The sequence below is a fragment of the Neoarius graeffei genome, chromosome 3 (assembly GCF_027579695.1).
Source record: "Neoarius graeffei isolate fNeoGra1 chromosome 3, fNeoGra1.pri, whole genome shotgun sequence".
Taxonomy (NCBI): Eukaryota; Metazoa; Chordata; class Actinopteri; order Siluriformes; family Ariidae; genus Neoarius; species Neoarius graeffei.
This window is the reverse complement of record NC_083571.1, coordinates 94,523,039-94,536,650: the sequence shown is the minus strand read 5'-3', so window position 1 is coordinate 94,536,650 and position 13,612 is coordinate 94,523,039. Positions and strand designations below refer to the sequence as shown.

The 13,612-nt window shown below is 40.7% G+C and overlaps 1 protein-coding gene across 1 annotated transcript in view; it reads left to right on the top strand.

Moving 5' to 3' along the window:
- Window positions 1–13,612, top strand: part of kcnh5a (potassium voltage-gated channel, subfamily H (eag-related), member 5a) — a 213,085-nt gene that overhangs the window by 81,003 nt on the left and 118,470 nt on the right. The window contains exon 8 of the mRNA XM_060917674.1: window positions 3,258–3,687. Within this exon, the coding sequence (XP_060773657.1) occupies window positions 3,258–3,687 (430 nt within the window). The remainder of the gene's footprint in view (window positions 1–3,257; window positions 3,688–13,612) is intronic.

Sequence of the window (13,612 nt, the reverse complement as noted above, 5' to 3'; positions counted from 1 at the left end):
TTCTACTTCCGGTTAGAGCGCCCCTAGCGGTGGAAGAAAAATCCACAGAATAGCCGCACCTTTGTATAAGCCGCATGGTTCAAAACCTCGGAAAAAAGTAGCGGCTTATAGTCCAGAAAATACGGTATTTGCAGTATTTTCATACTTTTATACTCTTTAATGAAAGGTGATACAAGGCGGAAGTCCTCGCCATTTTTCAGCAGTCGCGTCACATGACCAACGCCAGCGAATCAGGAAGGTGGATGTCACAGTGACGTTGTCCAATGACGACGTCAGCTAGAGCTCAGCACAGTGTATCCGCGTATCTCAATGTTTACACAGCACCGGATCAAATATGAACTGGGTTGAATACGTGGGCTCTGGCGGATTCCCGTTTCCCGGCGTTTTAATGTGAACGGACAGTGCATCCGCGAAGAAAACGAGACAGATACGGTCTAATGTAAACTTGGCCATAGTCAGCTGGGATAAGTTCCAGCTTGCCCGTGACCCTGCACAGTATAAGCAGTTACGGGTAATGGATGGATAATAATACATTAGCCATTCATCCATTTTCTATAGCAGTTATCCATTGGGGGTCACGGGTGAGCTAGAGCCAATCCCATCTGATGTTGGGAGAGAGGTGGGGTTCACCCTGGTCAGACTGCCAATCAATTGCAGGGCTAACACAGACAGACAACCATTCACATTCATATTCATGCCTATGGGCAATTTAGAGTAGCCAGCTGACCTAATCCATATGTCTTTGGATTGTAGGGGAAACCGGAGCACCTAGAGGAAACCCACACAGGGAGGAAGAGAACATACAAACTCCACACAGAAAGGCCCCAGTCAACTGGCAGGTTCAACCTTCTTGCTGTGAAGTCGACAGTGTTAACTATTGACAGCCCTATATATATATATATATATATATATATATATATATATATATATATATATATATATATATAGTTGTTAAAATAAAATATTCCTATTTTAAGCATATTTTCCAAAAATCGTGATTTTTTTTTCAACATTGCCAAAGCAAAACATTATGAATAATTATCACCAATATCATTTTCCTTTCTTATCATGATAAAACAAATACTTGTAAATACTCACCAGTTCTGAGTTACTGCCCCTCACTGTTCTCTCCAGACTTAAATCAGATGTATAGATACCTCACTGGGAAAGAATAATCATGTTGCAGTTTGCTAAACGCTAAGTATGCATAAATGTAAATTAGCTCTCTCAACGATAAATTACTATGCAGATCTTTCCATTCAAAGATCCATAGTGTGCATAGGCAACACATTGATTGGCTAGCAGAATCAGTGACTGTCATTTGCTAGCATAAAGAAGCAACAACCTTGGAGTATTGTGTTTGCATACTACAAACATCTATTTTTACTTGAGCGTCCCCAGACACGACGTTGTTGTGGGAAAATCGCTCCTTTTGCATGTTTGAGAATTTGCCCTCATGATTATTTGACAGATAGAACAGAAAAAAGCATAGGACTATGGTAGAGGGAACATTAATTAAAAATGTGATGTGCACACTGATGCAGCTATTTATAAACAGTTCCAGGTTGACAGTCTGCCACTTGCTAATGCTAATGAAGATGCAACACTTAGACTAGCCACTGCTAGTTCATTTATTTCCCTTGTTATTCCTATAAATCTTGTCAGGTGTGCACGTGGAACCTGGTATTAAAGGAAATTCAGGTTTTATGTTGTATTAACCAGAAGCCATTATTTTGATGGCTTTAAGCCTTTTAAAAGAGTAAGCAAGAAAACACCAGAATTGCATGGTTTTGCAAGTTAATTTGGCTTCTTTCAAATCTCTTATTTTCACTTGTCTGAGGTTGGCAAGGGATATTTAATTTTTGTTTTGTCTAAGGATCTATTGTTTTAGTCTGTGTGGGTGTACTTGCAACAGAGCATCCTTTTTCTGTCTTTCACGAAAAGCATGAAACCTGAAATCTTTTGCAATATGTTGCCTTTCTGTACAGTAGTCCATTTGCTGGTTACTATTTCAATTTCAGTTTTTAAAACTAGACGATTTGACAGAATATGCTTAATTCGTCTGAGCTTGACGAGAGGAATTCTTTTCAGTTCATTTCAACACAACATATTTAAAAACAGATAACAGAGCATACTTAGAAACACAATTAACAAAGCATATGTAAAAGCGATGAAGCTGTCAATTTACTGATCAATCGATATTCCTAACTTCACCTATGGCCACAAGCTATGGGTAATGACCAAAAGAACACGATTGGGATACAAGTGGTGGAATTGGGCTTTCTCTGAAGGGTGTCTGGGCTCACCCTGAGAAACAGGGTGAGGATCTCAGACATTTCAGAGGTGCTCAGAGTATTGCATTGAAAGGAGCCAGCTGAGGTGGTTCGGACGTCTGTCTAGGATGCCTCCTGGATGCATCCTAGGTGAGATGTTCAGGGCATGTTGAACTGGGAAGAGACCATGGGGCAGACCGAGGACACACTGTAGAGGGTATATATCTCGCAACTGGCTTGGCAGAAAATGGATGGTTGGATGAATATAAAAAGAAACTGAATCCAATATATATTCAGTTCAGAAGAAAGGCAACACACATCAAGTAAAAATCCAATAAACAAACATAAACTGTCATAGTAACAGTGAATAAATATTGTAATACATGAATGCATAAATTACTACAAATCAGAATGGAGCTATGAGGAGTTGAGGAGTGCAATGGTAGTGAGTAGGTACAGTATTATAATGAAACCATGATTTTCTGCATGAGATGTGTTGTTATTTTTAGACTGTTGAAAATTATTTCAGGCTGGTGGCCACTCTCTAACACATCGACTTTAAGATGATCCCCTGTTTCCTCCTACTTGAAGGAGAAATGGAGACTTTGATGGGACTAGAGAAGGGGAAGTCCAGCTGCTTTTTACAACCTTTGTTCTCCTCTTTCTCTGGGTTGAAAATGATTAGCTCAAAGTAAAAGATGGCTGAATCATTGCTCAAATTAGAATTATTCATGGACAGCAACTTGAGTAGATACTGTAGCTGCTTAAAATACCCCAAAGCTAATGCTTCTCACAATTTAATTGTGGATGTGGAGACTGCTGTACCTTATAGCACCATTTATACTTTGTGGTTACACAATATTAGAGAAAATCATTGTGAAATGTTGATATTGATGTTAATTCGCGCTTGCTTTTGCAAAACCCTTCTTTGCTGGACAATCAAGGTCAAATATTATCTGTATTTTCCCTCTCTGTACTTTACAGGGTCTCAGCAGCCTTTTCAGCTCACTTAAAGTGATACGTCTGCTGCGTTTGGGCCGTGTGGCTCGTAAACTGGACCACTATCTGGAGTATGGCGCTGCTGTTCTGGTTCTCCTTGTCTGCGTCTTTGGCCTGGTGGCTCATTGGTTGGCCTGTATCTGGTACAGCATTGGTGATTACGAGGTCATTGATGAAGTCACCAACACCATTAAGACAGACAGCTGGCTCTATCAGCTAGCAGTCAGTATCGGCACACCTTATCGGTACAATACCAGCGGATCAGGCCAGTGGGAGGGAGGACCCAGTAAGGACACCCTTTACATATCATCACTCTACTTCACAATGACCAGTCTGACAACCATTGGCTTTGGTAACATCGCGCCTACCACAGATGGCGAGAAAATCTTCTCTGTGGCCATGATGATGGTGGGCTGTAAGTATTCTTCAATATGTTCTTTTACTGCGTCAGTACTGTACTTAAACATGAAGTTTAGAAAGCATAGTATTGGCATAGAGAGTACTTTCATGATATTATAGTTAAACCAAAAATGACCTGGTTTTGATATGGTAATAACTAACAAATAAACATAAAGATAAACATTATAATAAAATCAATAAATGTAAATGCAGCAAAATAATAATTTAAAAAAACTCCATGCCTCCTATAAATAACCAGATTATTATTGCACCCATTTACATACTGAATAAGAACCCATGTTCTATAGCACTGCAAATACAGCAATACCATATTATGTGAGATTTGAAAAAGTTGAATTGAGGTTTATCATATAATTGATGATTAGTATGAAGTAGTACGAGGTGGTTGAATTAGCTGTCAGCGATAAGCCATAAAATAAATCTGTTAGCATTCATCCTCGACCTATGCACACTGTTGGGCTTTAATGGATAACAAGACAAATGATCAGATTACGATAAGAAATGAAAACTTGGCATTGAACTAACCACAATGCTAAGAGCTCAGAAAACTCCTTTAATTTGAAATTCCCTACCGTGTCTCTCTTCTCTGTTCTTTCTGACTCTCATTCCTTTACTCCGTCAGGTCTGTGGGGGTAGATGAGGATTTTGTGTATGTGTGGGTCTGTTTGAAAAAGCAACAGCACTGAACTTAGAGAGACCTACCTTGGGAAATTAATAAAACATGCTTTTCTCAGTGACCACCTTCACAGTTATACTGGTGGAAATAGTCAACTTATAGAGTACTTAATTATAGTCCTGTTGGATATTTCGGTTGACTGGAGCTGCATTACATTTTAATGCAAGCAAAGGGTAAGGAGGATGGTATGTGTACGGAGTAAGGAGGAGTGTGATGCTCTGTGCTCCAGGCAACCTCGAGGCAACGTTGTAGTCGAGTCACTAAACCCTGATTTCGAGTCCAGTCTTGAGTCCCCAGTGTTCAAGTCCGAGTCAAATCCAAGTCATTAAAGAAAATTTCGAATCGGGTCCGAGTCGAGTCCACTATTGATCCGAGTCGAGTCTAGGAACAAGACTCCAACCGCACCATTTGATGGTGGCTGTTGCTGCCTTTATGTGAAACCGTCTTTGCTACTGTGTTGGACTAACGTTACTGCTTGACTGCCCCATTTTAGTTAATAGGCTACAAATAAACAACTTGTTCATCACTCAGCAAGCCCCGCTATCAAGGTAAATAACATGAGAGAGGGTTAACACTAGCTAGGTCAGCAAGCAAGCCCCGCTATCAACAGAGCAATGAACATAGTGTGTCACTTACTTCTCTGGGTGTACTCTTGCCAAATTGAAGTTCGAGGTTGTCCCCGTCGTCTCTTTGATAGTTCTTCAACATATGGAACACATAGCAGTGCATTTTTCCCCACTGCGCGAGAAGTCTGTATAAGCAAAGCGGACAATCCTAGGGGCTTCTCTCCAGGCATTTTAGCGCCATTAACATTAGTTTGTTCCTGAACATGATGTATGAACAGGTGAATGTGCATTCTCTTGCACAAAATTAATATAAAAATTAATGTAGATATAAATATCTTATGGCAAGTTATTATGGCATGGTACAAAAAATAAAGAAAAAATCTGAGTCCTCGTCTCCAATTCACAAGTCCGAATGCAGTTAATGTCCGAGTCTAAGTCATCAGTGCTCATGTCCAAGTTGAGTCACGAGTCCTTAAAATTAAGGCATGAGTCGGACTTGAGTCAGAGTCCTGGACTCGAGTACTACAAGCCTGCCTTGAGATTACATTATAGAGAATGGGTGCTTCCATCCATGGATGCATCGATAATGCCAAGGCAATTCTCTCATTGAAAACTAAGGAGAATACAGTTGGCGAGACCAAACTGTAATTAATAGAAAGGAAAGATCCAGGTCTAAGGGAATTGCAAATACATATACTGGGGTCACAGTTGGTTACAGATGTTTTATGTACTTCCTCTATATGTTAACAGAACACAGGTATCTGTTGGTCAAATTCGCAGACAGATTGCCTTACAATGGACTGTTAGGAATAGCCTGGAAGCAGCACTGGCTGTTAGTGAAGAACACATTCATGTTCATTTAAAAACTGAACCGCTGTTGGCATGCTACATTTTTAGACCAGCTTGCTATCGTTTAATTAGCTTTGTTTTAGGCTTTGCTGAGTGACTGAATAATCAAATCCTCTGAAATTTCAATAGTCAGAGGCTTGGCAGTAAACCATTTAAGAAAATTGTACAACCTGCTCAGAGATGTATTATTATTATTATTATTATTATTATTATTATTATTATTATTATTATCATCTTGTTTAGGGAAAAACCTCCTCTATGTTCACACAGTCTAGGTTAGGCAATCATTACCAGGTGTTGGTTACATTCCTCCACTTCCAAAATCACTAATCTGGATAAAACCTACTATATAGGTCCTTGTGCAAATTTAATTATCTTTCTGTCTTTCCCTCATTCTTTTGCTTTTTTGCCTTTCATTTTTCTATTTTTAAACCATTGTCTATTCTCTCCAAGTGTCCTTTCTCTGGCCAAATTGACTCTTTCTGCTCCATCACTCATCTCATCCCTATTGTTCACCTTCTCTCTCTTTCAATTTTCTCCTTCTCTCTCTGTCCCTTCGTCTAACTTGCTTGTGCTGTCTCACCAAGTTAAGCTGTATTTGAACTGATTGGACTCGGCTGTACAGGTCTGCACCTTAACTGTAGTGATGAAAATGCTCATCAGGCCATCAGTGTTTCTGCTGGCTCTTTTGGGAACAATCACGAGCACTGTAGAATATGACTGGCCCTGAGATTTATTCCTGATTATTGTAATTTGGAAGTATAGAAGTGATTGATATTCAAGGAGATGGAAGGTGTAACAGAAGCCATTTCTTGTTTTATATATGAGTCAGTGTTATGTGGGTTTATCTAGTTAGTACATCAAATTTGGAGAGACAGTTGCATGAATTTCATTGTCTAAGAACTGCCCAGGCGGCACGGTGGTGTAGTGGTTAGCGCTGTCGCCTCACAGCAAGAAGGTCCTGGGTTCGAGCCCCGGGGCCGGCGAGGGCCTTTCTGTGTGGAGTTTGCATGTTCTCCCCGTGTCCGCGTGGGTTTCCTCCGGGTGCTCCGGTTTCCCCCACAGTCCAAAGACATGCAGGTTAGGTTAACTGGTGACTCTAAATTGACCGTAGGTGTGAGTGTGAATGGGTGTCTGTGTCAGCCCTGTGATGACCTGGCGACTTGTCCAGGGTGTACCCCGCCTTTCGCCCGTAGTCAGCTGGGATAGGCTCCAGCTTGCCTGCGACCCTGTAGAAGGATAAAGCAGCTAGAGATAATGAGAATGAGATGAGAACTGCCCAGGAGAGCATGCAGTCTTTTTGGTGTGTTTCCTTTCAGTCAATAACTTGGTAGCATTCATAAATCAACGGTAGTGTAGGCTTGTTAATTTGGTGCCCAACAGTGATACATTTCCTGTTAGTCGAAGCATTGATCTGGCCAGAAGACTAGGACATAGCTTGGCTAATTAAAGATCCTGCCCCACCTCTCCATATGGACTTGTTAACATCACCCACTCCATTTCCAATTATCCATGTCATGAAGCCCCATGCCACCTCCTGCTCAGAAGGACCTTTGTCTTACCTTTGTCAGATTCACTAGAACAGGAAAATCACCAGTAAGTACAGTGAGCTAAAAGGGCATCCATAGAGCTAGGTTGAATTTTGAAAATATATAAATGCATGACGGGCGGCATGGTGGTGTAGTGGTTAGCGTTGTCGCCTCACAGCAAGAAGGTCCAGGTTCGAGCCCCGTGGCCGGCGAGGGCCTTTCTGTGCAGAGTTTGCATGTTCTCCCCGTGTCCGCGTGCGTTTCCTCCGGGTACTCCGGTTTCCCCCAGGTTAGGTTAACTGGTGACTCTAAATTGACTGTAGGTGCGAGTGTGAATGGTTGTCTGTGTCTATGTGTCAGCCCTGTGATGACCTGGAGACTTGTCCAGGGTGTATCCTGCCTTTCGCCCGTAGTCAGCTGGGATAGGCTCCAGCTTGCCTGTGACCCTGTAGAACAGGATAAAGCGGCTAGAGATGATGAGATAAATGCATGACAAGCATGTGAAACTGTGATGGAAAAAAAAGGAACTACATAAAATACAAGCATAATCTTACATCATGCTGCACAGTTTACCATATCTATGCACATGTGATTATCATCTGTCCCTCTTCATTTAACAATTTAACATTTGCACCTACGCCTTATCTTCCCACTATGCAGCCATCAACAGCAGAAGAAAAATTTCCTCATTATACATACATCATGGCAGGCATAGAGAGTGAATGGCACATATTACACAGTGTATCATTATATTCCTTCATTTCAAGTGAGAGGTATAATTTTGCTATCAGAAGATTAAGAAATGGGGAATCTGTTCATCCCACTGGTATTGCAATAGAAGCAGGCCATGAACATTTGGTTTAGATGTCTGACATTGAAAAATATAAATTTAATATATTGTCTAATATGCAGTTCCCTTCCTGATTATTTGCACCCTTGTAAAGATTAATAAAATGTATGTATAATGAGGGTTAGAAAAAATCCACCTTTTGGTGAAGTAGCTTCACAATGTAACTGAAGCACATTTTCCATTTTTATTGTACATTTTTGAGTTGATGGGAGTGTGTAGGAACTTTCAAGCTGTAATTCATGACTTTCTGATTAACTGGGTACAAATATGAGGTGACACAGAGGCCAAATTCCCTTAGTCATCCATCAACATGAGAAAGATAAGAGAACACACAAACCAAATGAGGGAGAATGATGATGAATGAACCCTTTATTGTCGCTGTTACCAGTGAAATTGACCATCAACCTGTCCTTACAGAGGGGGAACAAGACAGGGATAAAAGAAAAAGAAAAGAAAAAAAAGGAAAGATGAAGAAAAAAGAACACCCCCCCCCACTATGCTCCTATCAGGAGTACAGTGTGGGAACATTTAAAAACCTCCGCAAAAGCACACAATAACACAAGTACACTTTGAAACATGGGACTTGAGGGGGGGAAAGGGGGGAAGGAGGGGGTAATCAGGGGTGGGGGGGAAGGGGTAAGGGGGTAGGAGGGGAGGGGAGGAGGTAGAGGTAACCCAGCGCAAGCAAGCAGCCGTCCGCTCCTGCAGCCATGCAAACGGCGCTGGTCACGCACCCGCTTGTCACACTGGGGGTGAAAAACTGCGACCGTGGAAAATTGGGGAAGGAATGCGAGAGTGTCTCCCAGCAGTGACCTTCTGGGGGAAATGTTACCCAGCAACAGCCTTGATCAAGGCCAGTGCTGTTCAGGGAGTCGAATGTCGATAAGATAGAGATTGTTTAGTCTTTCAAACAGACGCAGTCTTTACACGTCCACACCACTCGTCCATATCTGTCCATTTCATCCATTCTGTTCAATTCAATTCCATTTGGTCTCCGAAATACGTATTCCTTGCAAAGCTGAAAGCTGCTCCAAGATAACAACCATTTTGTGGTTAAAGTTCTGAATGTCCACAGTCCAAGTGCAAACAGCTTTGCCCACCACTCCAATCATATCGGGCCGCTTTGTGGGGCTTTGAACAGCTGTCACCGTTGTCTGATTTCCTCGATATACCAGGGCAATGCCTAATCCAATCAGCAAAAGTCCTGTAATCATGGTTCAGAATAGGTAGATATCTTCAATGTCCTCCACAGACGTTCCGGCAGGACAGGTGGGTTCCCCCGAACCCAGAAACTGTGTCAATTTCGTTGGGAGACCAGTTTATCAAATCCATGCTTTTTTAGTTTAGAAATTCAATGTGGAGAGAGTCTCTCTCTCAAAAAAAAAAGTATAGGCAGACGAGACGAACAAAGAGCACAAGCAGGAAAAAAAAGGAGAGGAGAGGAGAGCAGAGATGCGACGGCCTTCCGTGAGAGCATGGAGGAAAAAAAAAAAGTGTGTTCACCTTCATAAGTCAAGGAATGGCTATATAAAAAAGTTACTCCTCTGAAAATGTCCATTTCTACTGTTAGGGCAATAGTTAAAAAAAAAGTGGTCACCAACTGGAACTGTTACAAACTTGCCTGGAAGAGAACCCAAGTTTATTTTGCCCCTATGTTCAGTGAGGAGGATGGTAAGAAAGGGAAAAAAAATCCTCAAGGATCACAGTTGGTGAATTACAAGAAAAAGTAAAATCTTGGGGTTTCCAAGTCTCCAAAACCACCATCAGACTCCACCTCCATGCCAACAGATTATTTGGAAGGTATGTCAGAAAAAAGCTTTTTCTGTCAGTTAACCACAAACGTAAGCACCTGAAGTTTGTGAAATGCTACTACAACTTTGACTGGAACCATGTTCTATGGTCTGATGAAACAAAAATGGAGCTTTTTGGCAATAAACACTCAAGGTGGGTTTGGTATAAAAATAACGATGCTATAATGAAAAGAATCCAATCCCAGCTGCAAAATATAGCGGAAGTTCTGTGATGTTTTGTTGCTGTTTTTCCTCTCGAGGCCCTGAAAACCTTGTTAGGTTCATGGCATCATGGACTCCATGAAATACCAAGACATTTTAAATCAAATTCTTGCTGCCTCTGCCAGGAACCTAAAACTGGGTCATCATTGGATCGTCCAACAGGACAATGATCTGAAGTATATGTTCAAATCAACACAAAAATGGTGAACTGAACACAGAATCAAGCTTGTGGCATGGCCATCTCAGTCCCCTGACCTGAACCCCATTGAAAACCTGTGGGGCGAGCTGAAGAGGAGAGAGCACAAAAGAGGGCCGAGGACCCTGGATGTTCTGGAGAGGTTCTGTAAAGAGGAATGGTCTCAGACACCCTGCTCTGTGTCTCCAACCTTATAAAATGTTATAGAAGAAACTCAATGCTGTTTTACTGGCAAAGGGAGGTTATACAAAGTATTAAATGCACGGGTGCTAATAATAGTGGCGCATGTGTTTTTGTTGAAAATAATAATTTCTTTATGATGGATTTTTTTAAAATCTCTGAACAAATGAATTTCAATTAAAGGTTGGCTTTTTCTCTTTTTTTTTTTTCCAAAGTGAGATGAAGCTACTTCACCAAAATTTGGATTTTTTTTCCTAACCCTTTTCACTAATCTGTACAGGGGGTGCCAATAATCATGGAGGGCACTGTATATTTAAAACTGAGTTGTGATTCAAGTTAATTTTATTTCTATAGCACTGTTAACAATAGACAATATCGTAAAGCAGCTTTACATAAATTTGATATAGATTCAGATTCTTAATGAGCAAGCCAAAGGCAACAGCATTAAGGAAACACTTCCTGAGATGGTATAGAAAGAAACTTTAAGAGGAACCAGACTCCAAAGATAACCCATAATCATTACAGTATACAGCTTTAGAAAAGTAAAGGCAAACAGTCCTCAAAAGATGTGCAGTATGAGCATATTGTGGATAGGAGTCCTGGGATGAGCACTGGACAGTAAAGATTATGGCAGCAGTTCTTAGAAGGCACAAATCTACAGTATCCTCTGAAGATTATCCACTGAAACAGGATCGCATCTTAAACTGTTTATGAGAAGTTCAGAGTATCCGTGTGGGACCATCCACAACAGCAGAAGGTGGGTCACAAGTACAGAAAGCACCAAGCAGAAATAGAGCATCAGGATAAATTACAGAGGGCCTGACCTAACTGGAGAAAATGGCTTAATTTAAAGTCAGCAAAGTTTTAGTTTTGTGATATTTGCTTAGCTTTTACTTGAAAATTACTTGTGAATAGAAAATTAAAATCTCATTTCATGCAGGCCTGTGTAGTAGCTGAGGTTGGGCTTTGCAAAAGGGATGATGTGCAGAATTCAAGATGTAACACAAGGAACCCCATCCCCACCTTACCTCAGTTCATAAAAATATGTTGGTGTCACCAGTTTCCCCTCCATTTTTTCTCCCCTGTTTTGGTCATCTGCGAATTAACACCCATCATCTACCCTTATTATACAACAGCTGCTAATTGAGGATGGTGAAGTCTAACACAAGCTTCTTCTGGGACACATGAAGACAGCCAACCACATTTTTTCACTAAAGCACTATCTACCGTCTTCCACATACATGAGTATGTGTGCTAGATAACACATAAAGATGTGTGTGTTGTTTGTGATGATTCATAGCAGGTGTGTAAATCTGTTCTGAACTAAGGCATAAGCATAACTGTTTGTGAATTTGACATCTAGGTTTATGCTCTGTATACAAAATAAATATTTTACCAGTACATCTCAAACAATTAGAATATCATAAAAAAGTAAATTTTTTCATAATTTAATTCAAAAAGGTAAACTTTCAAATATTATGTATTCATTACACATAAAGTGAAATATTTCAAGCCTTTTTTCATTTTAATTTTGATGATTATGGCTTATAGCTCATGCAAATCAGAAATCCGGTTTCTCAAATTATTAGAATATTTCCTAAGATCAGTCAAAAAAAAAAAAAGATTTACAATACAGAAATGTCCAACTTCTGAAACGTATGTTCATTTACACACTCAGTACTTGGTTGGGGCTCCTTTACCACAAACTACTGCAACAATGTGGCGTGGCATGGAGGTGATCAGCCTGTGGCACTGCTGAGGTGTTATTGAAGCCCAGGTTGCTTTGATAGTGGCCTTCAGCTCGTCTGTATTTTTGGGTCGGGTGTTTCTCATCTTCCTCTTGACAATACCCCATAGATTCTTGATGGGGTTCAGGTCAGCCAAGTTGGCTTGGACAATCAAGCATGGTAATATCATGGTCAGCAAACCATTTGGTGGTAGTTTTGGCACTGTGGGCAAGTGCTAAGTCCTGCTGGAAAAGGAAATCGGCGTCTCCATAAAGCTTGTCAGCAGATGGAAGCATGAAGTGCTCTGAAATCTCCTCGTAGATGGCTGTATTGACTTTGGACTTGATAAAACACAGTGGACCAACACCAGCAAATGACATGGCACCCCAAATCATCACAGACTGTGTAAACTTCACACTGGACTTCAAACACTTTGGATTGTGTGCCTCTTCACTCTTCCTCCAAGACTCTATGACCTTGATTTCCAAATGAAATGCAAAATTTACTTTCATCTGAAAAGAGAACTTTGGACCACTGAGCAACAGTCCAGTTCTTTCTCTCTTTAGTCCACGTAAGATGCTTTAGATGTTGTCTCTGGTTCAGTGGTTGCTTGATATTAGGAATGTGACAGTTGTAACCCCTTTCCTGAAGACATCTGTGTGTTGTGGCTCTTGATGCATTGACACCAGCCTCAGTCCACTCCTTGTGAAGCTCTCTCGAGTTCTTGAATCAACTTTTCTTGACAATCCTCGCAAGACTGTGGTCATCCGTGTTGCTTGTGCACCTTTTCCAGCCAGCCTTTTCAGCAATGACCTACTGTGGTGTACCCGGCTTGTGGAGGGTGTTGATGATCGTCTTCTGGACAACTGTCAAGTCAGCAGTCTTCCGCCATGATTGTGGTTGTGTGAACTGAACTAGACCGAGAGATACACTGTACTGTTTTACTGAAACTCAAAATGAAATGTTCTCATATTTTGAGATGTTTTTTTGTGCTGTAGGCCATAATTATCAAAATTAAAATAGATAAATGACTGAAACATTTTAGTTCATGCGCAATGAGTCTAGAATATATAAAATTTTTCACTTTTTTAAATAACTGATGGAAAACATTGAACTTTTTCACAAAATTCTAATTGTTTGAGATGCACTAGTAAATGTACACTGTTCAGCCAAAAAAAGTCACACACTCTAATATTTTGTTGGACCACCTTTAACTTTTATTACAGCGTACATTTGCTGTTGCATTGTTTCATCAACCTTATGTAATGTCACAACATTTATTTCCACCCAGAGGCGCATTCATTTTTTCACTGAGATCTTGTATTGACAATGGGA